The sequence below is a fragment of the Equus caballus genome, chromosome 1 (genome assembly GCF_041296265.1).
Source record: "Equus caballus isolate H_3958 breed thoroughbred chromosome 1, TB-T2T, whole genome shotgun sequence".
NCBI classification, from domain to species: Eukaryota; Metazoa; Chordata; class Mammalia; order Perissodactyla; family Equidae; genus Equus; species Equus caballus.
The window spans coordinates 118,128,860-118,151,628 of NC_091684.1; the positions used below are offsets into that span (position 1 = coordinate 118,128,860).

The window sequence follows — 22,769 nt, forward strand, 5'->3', positions numbered from 1 at the left end:
AACCCGTGTGTGCTGCTGGTGAGAATGTAAATTGGTGTAAATTTCCATTATGGAAAACAGTATGGAGGGTCCTCAAAAACTTAAAAATAGAACTACAGTATGATCCAGCAATTCCACTTCTGGATATTTATCTGAAGGAAATGGAAATACTAATTTGAAAAGATACATTCACCCTTATGTTCACTGCAACATTATTTACATTAGCTAAGATATGAAAGCAACCTACTAAATGCCCATCAGTAGATGAATGGATAAAGAATATGTGGTATATATACACAAAAGAATATTACTCAACCATTAAAAAAAGTAATCTTGGCATCTCCAACAACATGGATGAACCTAGAGGTTACTACGCTAAGTGAAGGAAGTCAGACAAAGAGAGACAAGTACTGTATGTTTTCACGTATATGTGGAATCTAAAAAACAAAACAAAAACAAATAAATAAAACAAAACAGAAGCAAACTCATAGAAACAAAGAACAAACTGGTGGTTACCAGAGGGGAGAGGATGGGAGGACGGGCAGAACAGGTGAAGGAGATTAAGAGGTGCAAACTCCCCGGTGTAAAATAAATAAGTCACAGGGATGTAATGCACAGCATCAGGAATACAGTTGACAATATGGTAGGAACTTTCTATGGTGACAGATGGTTACTAGACTTGTGATGATCATTTCATAGTGTGTATAAACGTCGAACCACTAAGTTGTACACCCTAAACTAATATAATACTGTACATCAACTATACTTACATCAAAAACAATTTTTTTTTTTTTTAAAGTAACTATGGATACCAGAAAGCCCCCATTCAAAGTGCTGGAAAAAAAGATGATTAGGGTTGGCCCAGTGGTGTAGTAGTTAAGTTCGCATACTCCGCTTCAGCGGCCTGGGGTTTGCAGGTTAGGATCTGGGCGCAGACCTACACAGCGCTCCTCAGGCCATGCTGTGGCGGCATGCCACATACAAAATAGAAGATTGGCAGAGATGTTAGCTCAGGCACAATCTTCCCCAAGCAAAAAGAGGAAGAATGGCAGCAGTTGTTAGCTTAGGGCCAATCTTCCTCACCAAAAGAAAAAGAAAAAGAAAAAAAAGACAGTCAAACAAGAATTCTATATCAATAAAACCATCCTTCAACAGTGAAGGAGAAATGAGGGCATTCTCCTACATTCTCAAACAAAAACTGGTAGAATTTGTCACAAGCAAACCTGCTTTATGAGAAATATTAAAGGGAGTCTTTCAGACTGAAATGAAAGGACACTAGACCATAACTGAAAAACATGAGTAAAGAGCCCAATAAGGGTAACTACAGAGGTAAACATAAAAGACAGTATAAATGTATTTTTTTGTTTGTAACTCTTTTTCTCTTGAATCTGATTTAATAGACAACTACATAAAGCAATAATTACAAATCTGTGTTGATGAGCATACAATGTATAAAGATATAATTCATATGACAATAACAGCACAAAAGAGTGCGGAGACAATGGAACTATGTAGAAGCAAAGATTTTGTATACTATTGTTATTAAGTTGGCATTTAATCTGAACTAGGCTCTTAGCAGTTCATTATAACACTCAGTGCAACTTCTAAGAAAATAATTCAAAAAACTAAAGTAAAAGAAATGACAAGAGTGAAAACATACAGAAAATATCTATTTAACACAAAAGAAGGCAGAATTGGAGGAATAGAGGAACAAAAAAGGTAAGATATAGAAAACAAATAGCAAAATGACAGCCATAAATCCGACCCTATCAGATCTACATACCTACACACCTACAAGATGCACACTCTAGATCCAAAGACACAAACAAGGCTGAGAGCAAAGGATGGAAGAAGATATACCATGAAAACAGTAAACAAAAGAGAGCTGGAGTGGCTATACCAGTATAAGACAAAACAGACTTTAAGACAAAAATTGTTACTAAACACAAAGGAGGAATTTTATAAGGCTGAAAGGTTCATCCTTTACATGAGGAAGATCTAACAGTTATAAACATATATGCACCTAACACCAGAGCCCCAAAATACATGAAGCAAAAACTGACAGAATTGAAGGAAGAAATGGACAATTCAACAATAATACTGGAGACTTTGATATCCTACTTTCAAGAATGGACAGAACAACCAGACAGACAACCAACAAGGAAAGAGAAAACTTGATCACATATAAACCAACTAGACCCAACAGACATCAACAGAATGCTCAACTCAAAAACAGCAGAATACACCTTCCTTCTTGAGTGCATATGGAACAGTCTCCAAAGTAGACCATACATAAGGCCATAAAAAAAGTTCCAGGGGCCAGCCTGGTGGAGCAGTGGTTAAGTGCACATGTTCTGCTTCAGCGGCCTGGGGTTCGCTGGTTTGGATCCCAGGTGCGGACATGGCACTGCTGGGCAAGCCATGCTGTGGTAGGTGTCCCACAGATAAAGTAGACAAAGATGGGCACGGATGTTAGCTCAGGGCCAGGCTTCCTCAGAAAAAAAGAGGAGGATTGGCAGATGTTAGCTCAGGGCTAATCCTCCTTGGGGGGAAAAAAAGTTCCAATAAATTTAAAAGAATTGAAATAATACAAACTATGTTCTCCAATCATGTGAAATAAAATGAGAAATGAGTAACACATGGCTGGTCTTTAGACTGCTGGGCTGTTCACAGCCTCACTTTCTCTTCTTTTTCACTTCTCCTTTGTGCCCTTCCCACACACTGCTGATACAGTCCTTACATAGCAGACCCCTTTTTTGGGTGCTAATTTGCCCTTCTTATCTATTACAAGCTTGGAAATTGAACCACTAAACTTACAGAACAAAAGAATAAGGCTCAGCATAGGCCACAAGGCGCTCTTCCTTGAATTAACAGGCAGCATTAGGGCTCAGGATTTGGAGCATCTGTTCTAGCCATTTAGGGGCCCGCCTGGTTCTTGGCCAGATAAGGTTAATGGGCAGGCTAAAGGAGTGAGGAAGGTACCACCAGAACACAAATCAGCTCCGTGCCAATCAGCAGTTAAGAAACATTATTTCTTCTATTCTTAAAGAAAAAAAATCCCAGGCATCTGATGTAAGGATGTTCAACATTCCTTTATAAGCCAGTCACACTAACAAGGAAGACCTTCTCTTACATATTTTGTTCTAAATTCCAAATTCCCTTGATGATATGCCTTTCCATAAAAAGAATATCACTGATCTTACCATTCCCCCTACTGTTTCATGTTTAAAGTCAGTATCACAGGGTTCTGCGCTTTTAAATTTTTTTCAATTATTTCATGAATATATGTTTTTGTCTCCTCAACTAGACTAAATTCCTTGAAGGAGAAAAAGACCTGTTTCATTCTTCTTTCACATTTCCTACCAGTTCAGAGGACAGTGCTGGGCCCACTAATGATCCCTTAACAAATACTTACTGGTTAACCCAGAGTGTCACAACTGGTGTGTCCCAGTATACTGGTATATCCCAAACAAGTTCCAGGTGTGCGAACATAACAATCCCTTCAGGTTGGGGGTGGGGGAGCCGTGGTTAGGGACTGGGGTAGCAGGAGCGCTTTGAGGGCAGCAGCCCCTATGTGGGCGCCATGATGAGAAAAAGGTTGGGAAACGTTGGGTTAAATGACTGATTAGAAACACTGCTGAAAAGAACTGGAAATAGCCTGAATGTCCAAAAAAAGATGAAGCTCTTTATGTACTAAATGGAAAATCATGTGAGACACGTAAGCGAAAACCAGCAAGATGTACACAGTATGTAAAACATGCTACCATTCATGTAAAAGGTGGGAAGATATACAAACTTGATTGCTTAACTACACATAACGGTCTATCTATAAGGCTGACCGACAAGAGGAACCCAGTGGCTGGAGACAAAGGTGGGAAGACGCATCCCAGTAAACCCTTTGCACTTTTGAATTCTGAACCATCTGACAGCATTAGCTATTAAAAAGACAACACTTTTTCTAAAGTTGCACCTATGCTCATCTCCAATTTTCATTAGTAATAATTATTTTCCACCCAAAACACCTTCATTACTAGTCAAACGTTGAGTTAAAATAATAAAAGCAAGATCTAGACGTTGGTTACCAGCTGTACTCAGTTTGTGAAAACCCACTGAGCTCTAGGCTTACTTATGATCTGTGCACTTTTCCAGAGGTATAATATACGTCAGTAAAAAGCTAAAAATAAAATGAGTAGGTTACTTAGGTCAATTTTCTTTTTGTTCTTATTAAAAGAATAGTATAATATTTCATATATTTCCTAAACAAAATATTGTTTCATATTTCTCAATAATGTTTCTCAAAAAAATCTTGTATAACTTGAGTTCATAACGCCAACCCCATTAGTGTTAACAGTCTCAAGGCCCAGACTCTCACTGCCGCTGGGTCTTCACAGTGGGAGGTTTCAATAAGCCTGGAGCAGCATTACTAAAAACCTCCTTACGGTTTACTATATTGCAATCGTATTTTTCCATTATGAAAATGAAGTATTTAAAGCCACTTATCGAAAATGCCAAGGTCATAAAAGACAAAGAAAGAGGCTGTGCAAACGATCCAGATAAAAGGAGGCTAAAGAGACATGACAACCAAATGAATACCTGAGCCCAGGCTGGAGCCTTAACGGAGAAGGAAAAACAATCACCCGGGACTTTACTGGGTCAACGGACAAAACCTGAATGTAAACGCTAGGTGAAGTATCCAAGTTAAATTCACTCAAGCTGTGCTGTGGTTATTCGAGAGAATTTCCCTGGTCAAAACATGCGGACGTTATTTAAAGTAAGGGCCACCGTGTACGTCACTCTCGAACGGTGGGGGACAGGTCCACGTCTCTGCACATGGGAGGAGGGGAGATACTCAGGAACACCAGCAAGTGAGCACAAAAGCGGAGTAAAATGCTAACAGGTGAATCTGTATAGGGTGGATGGATGTTCTTTGTACTATTTTTTATTTCTGTAACTTTTCTGGGAAATTAACATTATTTCCAAAGAAAGGTTTTAAAAGCCATGTATTAATAAATAACCACCAAAAATAATCATAACAAGCTTAGAAATGAACGTGGATTTTGATTATGACAATTGCTCCTCATGAGCCATTTTAATTATATAAGTGTAACCCCAGGCATTATATTGACTTGCAAAAAAAAAAATTACACCTTCTGGCTAGGTTTACAATAGAGCTAAATAAGTACCTTTCAAGACCCAAAGCTTAACGTAACTGTCTTTAACATAAGACTCCACCTCAATAACTTCTCATAATGTGAGCCTTAATGGAGAAACAAGATTTACAGGAAGTTTAATAAAAGTACCTCATCCACATGAGGGATTAAACTCGCCTGAGCGGCAAACACGATAAATCCTAATAACGACTTAGGTTAGAAGCACTTAAGGCCCTACGAGAAAAGAAAGGAAAAAAAAAGAAATTAAAAGCCTAATAAAATGGTACACGTCCCAATAGTTCAGAACTCTTAAAAATGATAACGATGAGGGGCTGGCCCCGTGGCCGAGTGGTTAAGTTCGCGCGCTCCGCTGCAGGCTGCCCAGTGTTTCGTTAGTTCGAATCCTGGGCGAGGACATGGCACTGCTCATCAGACCACGCTGAGGCAGCGTCCCACATGCCACAACTAGAAGAACCCACAACGAAGAATACACAACTATGTACCGGGGGCGCTTTGGGGAGAAAAAGGAAAAAATAAATCTTAAAAAAAAAAAAAAATGATAACGATGAACTACATGTGAAAGGCAAAAACTTAAATCTACAGAAAAATATATATGAGAAAATTCCTGTGACCCAAGAAAAGGAAGTTCTCTTAGGACACAAATAGCAAAAACCTTACAGGAAAAGAATGATAAATTAGACTGGACTTAAATTCACAATTTGCATATAACAAAAATACCCCACATAAAATGAAGACAAGCCACATTCTGGGAGAAGGTATTCTCCAACAAAAAGAGGGTCATCTGGTAGAAACGCTGCAGAGAGCAAGTCTGCAGCACCTAAGAAAAGCTCTGTGGTCATCAGGCACTTAAAAGAAATGAAAAGCAGCAGGGCTGCCACCTGAAGCTGACTCCTCCCCCAGAGACCCAGGTGGGGACAAGGAACTACCTTGCCAGGGAGCTTCCTCCCCCAACAGATCCCTTTAGCTAAGAAGGTCACTTACCAGATGCCTACAGAGGCGTCTCCGAGTGTCCAGACAGGATGAGTCCAGGCACCCTGGCTTCAGGCCATAGAAAACTCTGGCCATTACATCATAAGAGGGGGAAATAGACCTAAAACTTTCTCCCAACCCCTGCAGCCCCAGGACAGTACCTTCTAACTATGTTGGCACTAACTCTAGGTACTGGCTCTACCAGCATCTGCCTAGCAGTATGTGAGATAAAACAGGCGACACTTAGACACTTATTTTCCAAAATTCTCTCTCAAAGGTGGGCCTATCCTCCACAATTCCAGCATGAAGGCTAGCTGCTCACAGATCAGGGGCAGCCCGAAGCATTCCAAAATACACAAGGCATTACATATTTTAACCATAACGAAACATGCTAAGGTTATAACTACTTAACTAAGGATGGAGAAAACGCAGAAATACTGCCAGTTGTTCTCTGTTTAAAACTGCATGAAATCCCCAAATAGCTTCCCCTGCTTCAAGGATGCATGACAAGAGAGATCCCCCCTAGACCCAGTGAGTAACCAACCCTGCATGGGGAGAGGGTGGGGGAGGGGCACACAGAGCTTAGAGGGCTCACCAGACCACATTTGGGATTTAAAACCTATCTTTTATAATTAGAAACTACATGAAAACTACTTCCTGTATACTTGAGAATGTCCACTTCCCTAAAAGTTCAAATGAAACACACAGTGACAGGGGACATTTAAAACCAAGTCTGGGGGAAGGCAAGCACAGGCAAGAATACTGTTTCTTCACTCAAGCACCTTAGAAAATTAACTCAGAAGAAAAGCTAACAGTTTACAACGGAAAGTGTTTTCTTGGACAAAAGGTCTAGCAATTCCCTTTCCTCCTCACAACTACTGGTAGTTTATCAACCTAAACACAACATAATCTAAATAATTTTTTCCACTCTAAGATCAGATCCTGCACCTGCAGGCAAGAGGTGCATGTCTGCCAATAAAAAGAGAGAAAAGCTAACTCACGTTCTCTAGAGCTGTTAAAGAGAAAACATCTACAAGTAGACTGCCTTCAAAAAACTGCATTTATGTGTCAAGATCTCTCAGAAGTTGCCTACCACCTATTCTGAAAAGAACAATTATACTGCAAACTTAGAGATTACAGTAATTGTCTAAGATGCCAAGGTTTAAAATAAATGCAAAGCCAAATGGTACTGGCTTTTTTACATCATTACTAATTTTATGAATTCAGAACATGTAAGTTTCTAAACTGTGTGGGTCAACATGACCAGACGAGAAGCCAGGCCTCTGGGAAAATTCCCCTCTCTCGTGCAATCAGCACAGAGTAGATGAACTTTCTGAATAATCATGAAAAATCACTGTGACCTGCAGCAAACCTATCTTTTATTTGGGCTCCAAATGTCATTATTTATTAACTAAGGTATTCAGGACAAAAGTATAAAAGGTATATTCTAAAAACCAAGAGAAAAGGTAATAAGAGGGAATTCAAATAAAAGTACTAACTTAACACCAATGTTAAGCCTTAAAGTGGATATCACCAGTTTCCTATGATTGGTTCAGGACCAATGACCAAACTAACACACGTTTTTCTGCTCTTACCTCGTAAGACCAGACGCACTGCACCCCCGCGAACCTGCGGACGCATCGGCCCACCTCCACGTCCTCGTGGGTGGTGTACATCTCCCGGAGACACTTCCCAATGTGCGGCACCATCCTGCGGAGGACCTCACGGCTCATGATCACACCAGGACCCCCCATGCAGAAGTTCTCCCCGGGTTCCAGGGCCAGTTTCCCCATTTCTTCCGTGGTGCCCAGCCCCGTCTGCCCAAGAAAGAGGGGCTCACTGCTATTCAAACTCCGCAGGAAGTTCTCCAGGCGGTCTCCTTTGATATATACATCATCGTCTGCTCTCATGAACCATTCGTACTTGTCCAAGTAGTGGTCATGCATGTACTTGAGCATCATGAAAGACTTCTTCTGGGGTGGGTAGGAGTCATCCACACCCCGCAGCGGCACTATTGGAATTGGTATCGAGGTGTCTGAACCCTCACTAGAGAAGAATTCGACTTTCCCAGGAATCGTCTTGGACCACGTTCTGGAATTAAAACAATAAATATCAGTGAGGGAATGGTTTATTTCAAGCTTCTCATTTCCAGAAATTCACTTATCTACTTACATTGCATCATTGGGTGTGCTCAAAAGGACGATAAAAAGCTACCTGATCTTCCTGTTTCCCCTTAACGGAAGCCCATACTACTGGGCATTACAAAGTCCAAATTCATTTTCAAAAGCACCCCAACAAAAAAGGATGATGAAGTGTTAAAATACTGCCAGGATAACTAAGTTTCAGCAATGGCTGACAACCAAATTGCCAGGGCAGCCAAGGTCTAGATATTCAGGTTAATTTTCTCATACTATCAACTCCATACCTACAAACTCCTCTGCTCTATAAAACAAACAATAAAAAAATCAAATTGTTCATTCTAGAAATGTTCTTTGAATGCTCATCAAGTGCCAAGTATGTATGTGCTAGGCCAGGGGGATGCAGTGGTGAGCAAAACAAGACCCCCACTCATGGAGCTGACATCAGGAGAGACAGACAGTTATCCAAACAGCTACGCGAACATACGTACTACTAGGAACTAGGAGAAGTGCTCTGAAAGAAAGGCACACAGTCCTAAGGGGACGCAAAGTACACACACAGAGCGAAGAACGCTTCCTTGAGACAGGGGTGAACGTCAAGGACCCAGAATGCAGTGCAAGTGGGGGCTGCTGTGAGGGGAGGACGCAAGCAAACTGCAGGGCCTGGCAGATCCCCCAGAGATGGGGCCTGTATGCGATAAAAGCCATGAGAAGCCACCAAAGGAATGCAGAGAAAATGAAATAAACGGCTGTGCCTTCTGCAATCCCCAGGGGCGGAGGAGACGGCTGAAGGAGACCAGGTAACAAGAGTTTCAACGGGAACTGCTCATCCCATTGTCAGAGGAAAACTGGTGGTCAAGTAGAAGGAAAAAAGTCAAGGATCCTGCTGCTGAACAACTGACTTAATGCCATTGTGCTATACTTTCCCTTATGCTTTCTTTATCCTATGTATTGAGATCTCAAGTAGTCTAGCTACAAAAGTGCATTTGTACAGACTACTAGGAAAAATACCATAGAGAATAAATGAAATCATATATTTAGCCTTAACAACATCAAAAAGGCACAGTTCCCAGATGATGTTCTCCCCAATATATTTTTATTTTATTAACTGTTACAGTTGTATTTATTATAGTGGAAAGTGACTTGAAGGATCAATGAAAACCACACATATCTTTAATGGAAAGTCTCAGGAGAGAAATATCTGAAAAGATACACACCAAACCTCTGGGGAAGAGGTACAGGAATAGGAAAATGGGGAGGGGCCAGGGAGTGGATAAAGATGACTTTCGCTTTTTGTGCTATCTCTATATTGAAGGAAATTTTTATAAGCATGATATTACTTTTTTGAGAAAAAATGTTTAATTGTGATAAAATATACGTAACTTGAAATTTATCATTTGTAAAGTACAATGCTCAGGGGGCGAGCCCCGTGGCGTAGTGGTGAAGTTCGTGCACTCCACTTCAGCAGCCCAGGGTTCACTGGTTCAGATCCTAGGCACAGACCTACATACCACTCATCAAGCCACACTATGGAGGCATCCCACACAGAAGAACTAGAAGGACTTACAACTAGGATATACAACTTTGTACGCGAGCTTTGGGGAGAAAAAAGAGGAAAATTGGCAACAAATGTTAGCTCAGGGCCAATCTTCAAAAAGAAAGGGGTGTACGGATTGGTATACTTAAAAAAATAAAATAAAGTACAATGTTCGGTGGCATCAAGTACATCTACATTGTCCTGCAACCATCACCACCATCCATCTCCACAGCTTTTTTCATCTTGCAAACCTCAATTTTTAAAGCAGAGTGTTACTTTTGTAATTTTAAAAACAATCTACAGCGAGGTACTTAAACAATTACTGGCTTTTAGTTCTCTTCCTAACCCAAATATAAGGAATACAAAATGACTTCAAACTTATCTCATCCAAACAGAAAAAAATTCGATGGGACTGAACTTTTGTCAAAGATGCTTCTCAAAAAGTCCAAGGATTAAATATATATAGTTTTTCATCAAATTTAGGATGTCGACTGTAAGATGCACCATTGTTCTGTGTTCCAATAACAAAGAAAAACTACCGCCAATCATAATCACATGATGCCAGCAACTGCAAAATGTATCCTCATTTCAGAGATGTTAAAATGTGGGGAAAAAATGTGCATCTTAGAACGGATGCAACACAGTCTTTGTAATATTTTTCCCTTGATACTTATGGATTTCAGATGGATCTAGAGAGCCTTATGCCACTTATGGAACTCTTTAACAAAGAGTTCGGCATATATGGACCCCGTCGGAGTACAGACGCTCGATCAGGTACCGTACTTCATTGTCACAAAGGAAATGCTCCTGAAAAAAGGGCTGTAAACACAGTAGGAATCGGGCAATTAATTTAGAGAGAAACCAACCCCTCTCATAGAGAGACAAGTCCATGTAAAAATGTGAATGAAACCTACATAGAACATATGATAACCTAAACCCACACTTCTGACGCAGTAACATCTGGAGGGGAGACGACTTCTTGGCCTTGGGAAGTCAGTGATGATGCTACACTGAGAAGACCCCCATCCAAGTCAAGGAGCCCCTGATTCCTCCCTTTATGTAAAAATGACTTGTGTTTGGCAGTCACAACAATGTGAAAACATAAATAATTTCAGTGCTTGGCACATGACAGAGGTCAGTAAATATTGTCACTGGTGTGAAATAAGTGCCTTCAAGATGCTGTGCATGCGTGTGTGTGAGTGCGCAAAAGCACACAAATCATTTCTGTCTCTTATCTCTGAGACATCGCCAGGTGAGCTTTTCATCGCTGTCCATAAACCACACTAACCATTCCCACATGCAGAAAGAAACTGAATCAAACCACAGCCAGGAAACACTTATAAGAGGTAAAATTCACAGACATGCTGGAGTTGAAATATACTATCACTCCTGGTACTTCCAAAATATAACTTAAAGCTAAATAGTCTGTATTACCTTACAAGTGACTTTAACAAGGATAGCGAACAAAATCAACTTAACTTTAGCTTCTCCCAACTGCTTCTGAACTACAATGTGATTAATAAAACTGACCAAGTTCACAGTAGTACTAAAGCGGCCAAGCCCAGAAGCCATTCAGATACTAAAGCATCATGGTATTATTTGGGACATGGGGTGGATAAGACAATGTCTGCTTCAAAGGAACAGCCCACTAAACAGACGACACACAGTACGATGGTTAAGAGCATGGGCTCTGGCACAGGTTGTTGGGGTGAGAACCCCGACTCCACTTTGGGCAAGTTAGTCTGTGCTTCCCTTTCTGTAAACTGGGGGTAATTAGAGTGCCTCCCTTATGGGGCTGTTGTGAGGGTTAAATGGATTATTATCTCTAAAGTGCTCAGAAGTCAGCCCGGCATGCAGTAAACTTTACATAAGTGTGACTTATTAAGGGAGACAGGACTTCGCAAATAAAATAAGGTAGTGAAAGAGCAAACGAGGGAGAGAGGGGAGTGGGGGCTGAATTTGGAGTCATCGGTCTCAAGATTATACCCAGGAGCCAAAGTATTACAGAAAATGCCACTTCTCACATTTCTGGCTAAAATCCTGACACTCAACCTATATATTAGAATTCTGTTTTACTATCAATCTCAGACAATGGTAGAAGTCTAATAACACTTTAAACTTTGAAAGTGTTTTCACTTAAAACATCGGAATCCTTCATATTAGACAGGGGATCAAAGTTCACTTTCGTCTGGCCCTGCTTCCCATGTGCCCCACCAGACTGAGCAAAGTGATGGAAGCCCGAGAACACCGCTGATGCGATTAACGCCCCAACTATGACTTGAAATGGTGTGACCCGTCCAAGAAGAGAAACCAATTAATTTGAAAAACAGACGACCTAACCTCAAACCACCCCTGGAGCCTCTCGGCAGCTCTATGGTAAGTCCACCCAATTATTACCTTTTCCTTTTTAGGTAAACCAGGAAAAAACCTCATGTTGCCTTTTTCTGCTCTAAATGACTGGTGGTTTGAGGGAAACCTCTCCATACGAAGTTTTTGTAAATCCTCCAATCTTAAGAAATTATGATCTTTTCTCTTAGGTTGAGTTTAAACAGCTCCATAAAGTTAGAGAGTTCTGAAACCTAAGTCATGATTCACCATCCTGGGGAAGCAGGGGGAGTACATTACTAATTTCAAAGGAAGTGCTGCTGAAGCAGCAAGCTGGCCCTCCTTCTGGGACAGAAACAGGTCAAGTTCCTTAATTTTCATAAGCAAATGTCAACTTTGCCATCAACACTTGATGCAAACAGCAGAACATCTGCAAAGGCCGTTGGCAGAAAGCTCAATTTTCAGTGGACTGATACCAACTCTTGCTAAGGCACAGATAAGACAACTGAAATTTGAGGGGGCCAAGGACACAATCTTCCACTCCTCCAGGCTTCCAAACGCGGTCCCTGTCCCAAGGTGAACCACAGGCAAGCGATGCAGTTGGACACCATCAGCTTCACTAAGGAATGCCCTTGCCGAGTAGGCCTCTATAGCAGTCTCCATCGCCATTCAGCATCGTTTTAAGGAAAACTACGTACATTTCTGTACAAAACTGCCTAACCGTCATCCTGGGGACACATTCCTAATATATGAGTAAGTTTAAAACGCGGGCAATAGTATGTACTCATGATGTGGATTACTGAGGGAACAGAAGTACACATACAAAAATAAAATAATGTACAACTTCACCCCACAGTGTTTACTGTGATTATTTTTGGATGGAGGATCAGAAGGAATTTATTTTTCTTCATGTTTTCTACATTTTCTAAATTTTCTGCAACACATAAGTATATTTAGAGTTAGAAACTTTTTTTTTAATCTGGGGGAAAGCTTTAAGCTAAAATGCATGCAAAGAAATAAAAAGACAACAGAAAATTTGACTTTTGTAAAAAAAATATTTTTTTACTCTGACAAAAACTAAAAGAAAAATGGAGTAAGACTGAGTACTTTCTTTCACATTTGCTAAACTTTAACAGTTACACTAATTTTTATAAGTAAAAAGGGGAGATGTTCTGTAAGTTCTCCCAAATCACAATAACGTATGTTGTCTGATGGTTACAGAGATAAGTCTGAAAAGACTCGTATGACCAATTCACCTCAAATTTGGAGTCAAGGAAGGAAGGGAGAACATAGTTTTTCCCCTGTAGAACTGATAGATAATAGGAATTAAATGGACATATTTATATTCTTCCCTATTACAGAAAGGATTTAAGATAACTTAAGCAAAACGCATATGGTATGAAAAAAATAAGCAAGAAAATGAGGCCAAAGACAGACAAGTGTTGGAAAGTCAGAGCAAGGGTGAAGGTGGCACCTGTACCAGGGAGGGCAAAAGCATGGCCAGGCTGCCTGCCTCGCTCTACGTCCAAACACCAGCAAACACCAAACCAAGCAGAGCACTGTGAGATGCCGGCTCCGAGTGAGCTCACGCGCTGAGACCTATCTGCCATCACGTGGCCCCGACATCTGCTAAAGGTGGGCCCCAATTCAGCTATGAGCCTTCCAGCGGGCAACCAAGAGAAGTCACAAGGCTGTCTCAGTACTCAGGGTTAAGTGAAATAACTATCCCAGATCCTAGGACCTGAGGGAAATGTCTCCCATGGGTCCATGGTAGGAAGGCAGGGCAAACGCAGTGGGTATCCTTACAGGAAGCAGAGTCTGACGGAGCAGCAATATAATTCATCCTCGCAAAACAGTGCACGGAGGACGTTCTATGCTGCCAGGCAGAGCAGCCGTGACTTGAACCTGATCAGGTCTTGGGAAAACTCAGAGGTCTTCCAAGGCTAACAGTGATGACTCCAGGCCTCTCCAGGAGCTGCAGGAACCCCCTCGGGCAGGATGCTGCAAGCACTCTTCAGTCCATTATCTCTGTCCTGTCTCGCAGAGCTCACAGCCAGGCAGCCCACGCACGTAGCTGCAGGTTGCTGCTTCCGGATATGTGGCTTCCTCTTTTAAAATCTTTAACTGTCTCACTGTGTATGACCCGATAAGATGAGCAATCTCAAATTCTTTTTGGAAGCAAGTGGAGAAACAGAACAGAGATTACAAAGTGTGGGAAAAATTTTTAAAGAGAAATTATACTCTTTACCATTAATCCTAAAAAACGGACTTAAGGTGAAAGTAAGCATTAAACAGCCTTTTTTGCCTCAATAAAGCTGTTGGTGGGTGGATTACAGCTTCCCACCTCAACAATGGCCTGGGCACTAGCCCAGGAAGCAGTTCCAAGGTATTAAGAGCTAATAGCAACCTGCCCTTGGAGCCCAGGTTCACTGCAAACAATGAGAATACTCATCAGGAGAGACCACAAATACACCTTCTTTGAAACCTAAGAATTAAAATTTGGAGCATTACCGACAGAAGGCAAATTCTGATTTCATGATACTTTCCAATGTTTCTAGTATTGGAGAGCTACCCTACATAGTTTGTATTGTGCTGCTATACACTTAAAAGCATAAATATGCAACTAATTCTTAATCATGCATGAACAAAATTAGTTTTCAAATCTAATTCTAAGTAAAAAAAAAATCAGTGTTGCTTCATGCAAACAATAAAACCACGGTGAGGCTATTCTGGCCAGCCCCTCTGCAAGCCAGCCCTCTACTGAGGCAGTGCCTGGCATCAAGTCCCCTTCACAACAGCCCACAGGCAGCCTTCACCGAGCAGTTCCCAAGGGCAGACCAGTGCTGAAGGCATGCGGCACTCAACCTTACGACAACGCTACAAGGTGTGCGAGGTGTTGGTGTCCACCTCCGACGGAGGAGACCGAGACTCAGGGCCATGTAAGGCATGTGCCCAAGATCATAAAGCTAATAAACATCGAAGTCAGAATGCCAATGGGGTCTGACTCTAAAGCCTCCACTGGCCAGCCTCCTGGCTCTCTGTTTCCCAGGCTGTCACCCACATTTCTCCTCCTCCTCCACTGACAGGGCTGAGACAACTGTGACCACAGATGAGGAGAGCAGCCGTACATCCACTTCAGCCACTTCCGCCCACTCAGTCTGCCTGGCCGAGACCTGCCTGGCAAGGAGGTTGGGCGGGATTTAATTGAAGGCCAGAAGACTTTATTCAAACGTTAGCTTCTGAAACCCTTATTTCTGCGTCCGCTACTCTACATCCTGTCCAATCATTTTCTGGCGTTAGGTTGGAAACATACAGAAGAAAGTTTGACACAAAAGCAGCCTCTACACGGAGGTTCACCTTACAAAACAATCATTTTAACGGCATTAATATCTACATTTTCAATAATCCTCATGTTTGGCGTTGGCAAGCCCAGAGCAGACCACATCTTATTTTTAATCACCCATAAACAAATGTACTCGGATACAGAACAAATACTGTAGGTATAAATGGTTCAGAAACGACACTGTCTTAAAGCAAGAAGATAGACAACTTCACTACTTTTAAACCGTAACTAAGTCTCTTATTCCCCCAATTCCATCCAGAACCAGAATCCAAAAAGACATCAACAACAGGTGGAGGCAATGAATATTTACATTAATACTGTATATAGAAGCCAGGGACCTCATATTAAAAATGCTGTCACCTGGGACCAGCCTGGTAGTGTAGTGGCTGGGCTTGCCCACTCTGCTTCGGCAGCCTGGATCCTGGATGCAGACCTACACACCACTCATCAAGCCAAGCTTTGGTGGCATCCCACATACAAGACAGAGGAAGACTGGCACAGCTGTTAGCTCAGGGCCAATCTTCCTCAAGCAAAAAGAGGAAGATTGGCAATAGATGTTAGCTCGGGGCCAATTTTCCTCACCAAAAAAAACAAAAACGCTGTCACATGATTCTCCCAAGTACCACCCTGAAGTGTGAAGTTACAGTAACTGAGGAAAATACAGTTACAGTAACCAAAGGAGCATATTCACCCCTACATTTCAGGACAGGATTAAATGCCACTAACTGAAACAAGAACGACGTCAGACTTGAGCCCCAGGAAGCCAATGGCCAACATGCCATCTGTGCCCAGCAATCCTAAGGTACCTACGGTTTAATACGCTCAAAACTACACTCACATTTCCTCCCAAGAGCTAGCATCTCCTTTTTCTACTGTAGCTCTGTAGCTTTATTACAAAATAGCTGCTCATTGTAGAAAAGTGCCAAGAAGAATATGAAAAGTCATTCAACATCGAGGTGTGTATATTCTGTTACACTTTCTTTTCTATGCTACACAAACACATAAGTTTATTTTGTTTGATTTTAAACAAAAATAGTCTCATACTGGGCAAGCAACTTTATAACCTACTCTCACTTAACCATACTGTGAACCTCTCCTCATTTCAATAAACGTATTCCAGCCACATCATTTCTGATGGTTAGAGAAGTAGTTCCCAGTGTGGGGAAGTCAGTGAAATCAATGATGTTCTACAGCTCCTAACGCAGGACTCCACCGAGAGCGGAAACGTCCACTCCGTATGTACATCTCAGAGCATATCTTTAATTCCTGTGGAACGCTTCCAGAAGAGCCGCTAGATCTCACGTCCCAGCCCCCGTGAACTGGCCTTTCTCATCGCTCCTTCACTACTTCCTGCTAGTCCATGTTTCCTGGAACCTGCCGTCTCTGCCTCGAAACTCCTGCTCAGCCCCCGTGAACTGGCCTTTCTCATCGCTCCTTCACTACTTCCTGCTAGTCCATGTTTCCTGGAACCTGCCGTCTCTGCCTCGAAACTCCTGCTCAGCCCTCAGGACTAAGTGAAGGAACAAGGGGAGGAGTGTGGGAGAGATCTTTCTTGATCCATTCATAAAACACTGCAGGCATCTCCAAGCACCCTGGGAGCCCTCATCATGCAGAATTATCATCCGTTTCCTTCTCGAGATGATGAACTCTGCAGGGATAGGATTATTAGTCGATTTTCAAGAAATAGCAGCTTAATTAATGGACAGGGAAAAGTGAAACTGCCAACACGATGAAAACACAATCACGTATAATCCTCTACTGACCACCACGGCTATCCTTGGAACATTTTAACTGTTGAGGGCATCAAGATCTGGAACCGTGACATATAAAACTAAACTCATTTTCAGGACCACATTTTTCACTAGTTTTCTCATACAGGGAACTCATACTGTGAAATGGGTCGTGCTGCAACTGTTCACTTACGGGTTGGTTATTTGCCTTTGTGAGGCTGTCAGTAAATGTCTACTAAACTGAATTCTACCTGAGAAAGCAAGTATTGCTCTAAACTCTTTCAAGACAAACATGGTTTACTGAGTCCAAGAAATAAGGGAAGGAACTCCGAGATTTGTTCATTAAGGTTGAAAAGGAACAGTCTACCTTCACGAAAGCACCAGGAAGGGGCCATTAACTGGGATACAATATCTTGCAATAAGATTCCTGTATCTAAAGCTGGTGTTTCTCAAACTTTCTTCCCACAATTCTCTACAGACTGATGCTAATCGTTAACGGAGCCCTTCCTCACTCCTGGGGCAAAGAAGGGACAGCAGCCACCTTTTCCTTCTGAGAAAGTACAGAAAGAACAGTGCCCCAACATCAGCCCAGGGGAGGAAAGATCAAGAGAAATAAAAGGTGCTGGATTCGCTCAGTGTTCTGGGCATAAAAATGGACTAAAAAGCTAAGTATGTAGGCTTTTTCCTTTTAACCAACCATTAATTAAAAAAAAAATCTAAATAGCATCAAACTCTCCCAGCAAGAACAGGTAAGTGTCGCCAAGAAATGTTTGAAACAGAAGAGTAACAAAAGAGAACTTGTCTACCGGATATGAAAATATTATTCAACCTCCAATAATTCCAACGGGTGGTACTGGCACCAGAACAGACAGAAAGATCAATGGAACAAAACACAAGTCCAAAAACATGCCCAGAAATTGTGAGTATCATGACGATGGCATTCCAAATTGTAGGGAAATGGGAGCTTACTCAACAGATGGGGCTGAGATAATGTACTATCTGGGGGAAAAAATGAGGCTGAGATGATTTCCACCCCTTCTGGAATTAAAAAAAAAAAGCTATTTTAAAAAATCTCTCCAGGGCAATAACTTTCTGAGCTTAGGGGGGAAAAGACCCCTAAAATCAGAAAGGAAAAGACTAAACCACATGAACATTTAACTCCTGTATATCAAACAATGTAACAAAGAAAAATATATGAATCGCAGCTAGTAACAAGAGATGGAAGGAATCCAGGGGTTCTGACGATCTGTCACTAACCAGCATAATAAATTTCTTTGGAGGAATCATGGTACCATTTTAAAGTGAAATTACCTAGAATACAAATACTGTGCAGATGAGTCAAAACAAATTATTTTAGACCCTCAGGGAATTTCAGTTTAAGACAGTTTCAGAGTTCCAACACTGTAATCACCTTACAGGTAAATCTTTTCTCAATTTCTCTTTATGAAGTTAAGGACACATCCATCTGTGTGTCTAAAAGCTTTCTTAATACTCTTCCCGTGCAAAACCAGATCTCCGCTGACCCACCTCCTTCTCCCTAAACCTATTCCTCCTCTAGTCGTCCCCATCGCAATAAACGACACAAGCACCCTCCTTGTCTTTCAAGGCAAACCCTAGAAGTCATCGCTGATTCCTCTTCGCCTGACCCCTCACAAGCATTCCGTCAGCACACCTTTAACTCTGGCTCCAGCATCTATCTTGGAACCATCCACTTCTCTCCATCTCCACTGCTATCACGCTAGCCCCGGCCACCCTCATCTCTACCTGGACCACCTCCTAACACCTCCTTGCTTCCCTGCAATCCATTCTCCACACAACAGGCAGAATTAACTTTTCAGAACATAATGCAATCACCTCCCTTTCCAGTCCAAACCCTCCAAAGGCTTTTTAACTCAGAATAAAATTCCACGAGACCGGATGCTACCAGGCCTTGGACGAACTTCACAGCTACAGTGTCTGCTCAGGGCCTATGGAAGAAGTTAGCCCTGGCCAGTCTCTGATGGGCTACACTTTGAGTTTTGTTTTGCCAGCTTTTTAAAATCTGTTTCTCGCCTGCTATCAGCTGTCACTGCACTGCTAACGTCTCTTGGCGGCCCCCCTCCCCACTTCCAGCATACAGCAGGTCTGGAAAGTAAAAGTGTGTAATGATGGGGCTGTTGCATCATTAAAGTGCACTAACTTTAGTGCAGACGTGTATCTCCTTGAAATTTTCAGAGGCCGTCTGGCTCCTTTCTGGAAGTCCCTAGATCCAAATTCTGACATTTTCCATACCCTAGCATAAAAGTACATCACAGTGCCATCTTACTAAGAATGGTGGCATCTCCTTCTACCCATAAGCCAAACAATTTTATTTGAAAAAACAAAAAACATTGGAGTTTTTTCTAAGGTAAAGAACGAACTTGCCTTTTAGGGGAGATATAAAACCGAGCACACCCAGTGCCAAACAAGAGTTCTACCTTGTGCTAGAAGATTCCAGCCGACTTTTATACTGGACTGTGCATGAAATTTCCAATTTAAGAGCTGAGTGCAGACTTTCAGACTGGGCTGCAAAGCCATAATCATAAGTTACACCCTATAACCTCCATTCCAATTCAGGCCTTCCCAAAAGTTCCTTAAGGCTAAAATCGTCTTGTGCCAACTCCTGCAGCCAGTCTAAACACAGGGTTGACAGGTGGAGCAGCAGAGGACCCTAACCAGCACAGTAGGTCCACCCCAGGCTCCAAGGAATATGCTTAAGATCAAAGAGATAAAAGAAACGGTACTCAGGAAAGCTGACAGAATGACTGGATAGGATATACACTGTTTCCTGGTAAGGGTTTTCCTTTATCAGAAAGCCACAGTTGTCACAAAGAAGGGAAAACTTGCGCCAGAGGGCAAATTGTACTTTTACTTCCCCTGTCTGAAAGAAAATAAACAATGAGATAAAATCTTACGTCCAAAAAGGATGAGATAGGAGATTTGGAAAGGAGGCCAAAAGCAGGCACATCAAGTATGGGCTTTGGGAAAAGATCATCTCCAAGTGTAAAACAGGAAGTTCGGTTTGCATATTTGCTGAGTATTGCTGGTGCGCCAGGACCCCTACTGGTTTGTATATACTGATTTTGTATCCATGAAAATGTATGTGCTTGGGGGGTAAGGAGTCACATCATTTACTATTTGAACAAACTACTTTGGTAATTATCTCCAAAGTTGTGATTTCACAGGGCTTGTCACCAAATTGCAGTCATATGAATTTACTTTCAAAACTATGCTGTGAACAATTTATACAGCTCATCCTTAATTTCTGGTGTGGACATTTCTCTTCTCAAAAAGCACAATTTGCACAAAATTCCCGGTACTTCATGGTAGATCTAGGAGAAAACCTTGATCTGCAGGTTCCCAAATTGCTACCTTAATCTAAATGTACACTACCTGCATTCTCAGCTTTTCAGTCACTCAGGACCCTTTCTGGCAGAACCTGAGCCTGGACTTAAGATCCTAACGGAAACCCACAGAAATGAGGAATCCATGCACTGAAAGGGCAGGCATTCTCTACCGCTCTCTCATCTTCTTCAATCCTTTACTTCCTCCCTTAGAGGAACGGAAATCCATGTATGCTTGTATGCTTTTCCCCTCACAACACCTAATGCCTGAAAATTTAGACCAGGACTAGATTCAAGAACTGAAGTTATAAAGGTATTGGGTTATAAATTAAGAACTAACAGCAACCAGCCTGGCCTTGGTCAGCAATGACTGCTCTAAAAGTTCATTCCCAGAGGACCTCCCTGCACTGGTTTGTCCTGAGGCTGGATGAATCCCAAATCTTATCCCCATCGTGAGCATTTCCGTACTTCACACATATAAGATTTCCATTAAATCCCTTTAGTGAATCTACACCCCTCTTCTACCTCAAATTTCTCTCCAATACAAATCTGCCACTCCAAAATCATCTTCCTTCTAAAGACTACTTTGGCTAATCCCTTTGTTAATCCTGAACGTGATTCCAGCCACTTTTATGACTCACGGCCAGGTAGCACCCAGATACTGGACAACACACATATGTCACTAAACTGTGCTAGTTAACATCGAATCTACCATGAGCCAGGAACTGCTTCTCCCAAAGGTTCTCCTTCCATTTACTCAACAAACTGGCGTGGTCCAGAGCGCAGTGGGCACCCCCTTTCATTTCCAACGGTGAAATCTACAAGTATGCTACGGAAAGGCTCTAACCAGAATAATTTATATCAGCTCTAGTTCTGCAAGGGCAAAGGCGTGGAATTCAGAAAATCAAATAATTACCATCACTGCCACCATTATCACAGGTATTGTGCTAAGAGTCATTCCTAGAACCTTACAAGGGAGATGCGTTCAGTCAGGCCCATTTAACAAAGGAGAGAGCTTGGATAGGGAAAGCTTTAGCAAAAAGTCAGGGGGAGGACCACACCCAGAGGGGCCACCCTGGTCCTCTGACTCCAAAACCCATGCTCTTGAGCGTTGCGCTCACCATTCTGCCTGTGACCTCTGCCGCCAAAGCCGGGCATCCCGCCTGTAACCGCTGCTGCCAAAGCCGGGCATCGCCCGAGGGGCACTTCGATCCCACGGGAAGCCCGCGAGCCTTGGGTCTGAAAAGCGGGCAAAGGAGCGAGTCACGGCAGGAACGGCAGGGCCGCCCGCCGGGATGCTGGATGCAGAAGGCGGTGCCCGGGGAGCGGGGTCTCACCTGTATGCGGCCACGGCGCGGGTCTGCAGGTATTTCTGAGCGGTCATGACTCCCACGAAGAGAAAGTTCCTGTCGCGCGGGCCTCCATCCGGGGCCGGGCCGTGGGGCCAGAGTTGCGCCCCGCGCGCATCGCCGAGCGCCCCGCCGGCCTGGGAAGCCGCCGCCGCCGCCGCCTGCCCGGGCCGGCAGCCCTCGAGGCTGGCACGGCGCCGCGGGCCCGCTCGCTTCAGCTCGGAGGCGCGGGGCAGGACGAGCCGCGAGGCCAGCACGAAGCCCAGCACGAGCCCGAGCAGCACGCTGAGCCAGGCGCGCCGGCCGCGCGCGGCCATGCCCGCGCCGCTCCGCCCGCCGGGCCGCCGCCGCCGCCGCCGCCGCAGGCTCCGCGCGCCCTCAGCCCGCCGCCCCCGCCCGCGGAGGCCAGCCCGCCCTAGCGCCGCGAGGCCCGGCCCGGGCAGCGCCGCGGCCGCCGCGGGCCCGCCGCGCCCATCGCGGCCCCCGAGCCGCCCGCAGCCCCCGCGCCGGCGCTTTGTTCCGCTCGTCCACCCCCGCCGCCGCGGCCTGCGCCTTTAAGAGGGGACCATGCCCGGCGCGCGCCGGCGGTAGCTCGGGCGCGAGGCAGCGGCGGCTCCTCCCGCTCGCGCGCGGGTGCGCGGGGCCAGCGCGACGGCGACGGCAGTGGCAGCCGAGTCCGGGCCCCCGTCCCGCCCTGCTCGCGTCTCCCGGCCGGCTCGGCTCCGCTCGCGCTGCGCCCGCCCCAGTCCTCTTCGTGGCCGGCGCCGCCGCTGCAGCTGCACATCCTCCGGCTTAGCTCGCCATTGCAACAGGAGCCCCTCACGTCACGCACGGCGCATTATGAAGCGGCCCCGGCGGCGGCGGCG

At 43.7% G+C, this 22,769-nt stretch overlaps 1 protein-coding gene across 2 annotated transcripts in view; it reads right to left on the minus strand.

The window, feature by feature from the left end:
- The window catches only part of CHSY1 (chondroitin sulfate synthase 1), a 72,769-nt gene extending 50,413 nt beyond the window's left edge, over window positions 1–22,356 (minus strand). The window contains exons 1-3 of one of the 2 annotated variants that reach the window (XM_014733526.3): window positions 21,892–22,026; window positions 21,676–21,793; window positions 7,715–8,210 (exon numbers count right to left, since the gene is read on the minus strand). In XM_014733526.3, coding sequence (XP_014589012.2) covers window positions 7,715–8,080 — 366 coding nt within the window. In that variant the 5' untranslated portion in view covers window positions 8,081–8,210; window positions 21,676–21,793; window positions 21,892–22,026. Of the gene's footprint in view, window positions 1–7,714; window positions 8,211–21,675; window positions 21,794–21,891 lie in introns of both variants that reach the window. The other variant, XM_023651475.2, reaches the window with a different exon arrangement.
- Between the last annotated feature and the right edge of the window lie 413 nt (window positions 22,357–22,769).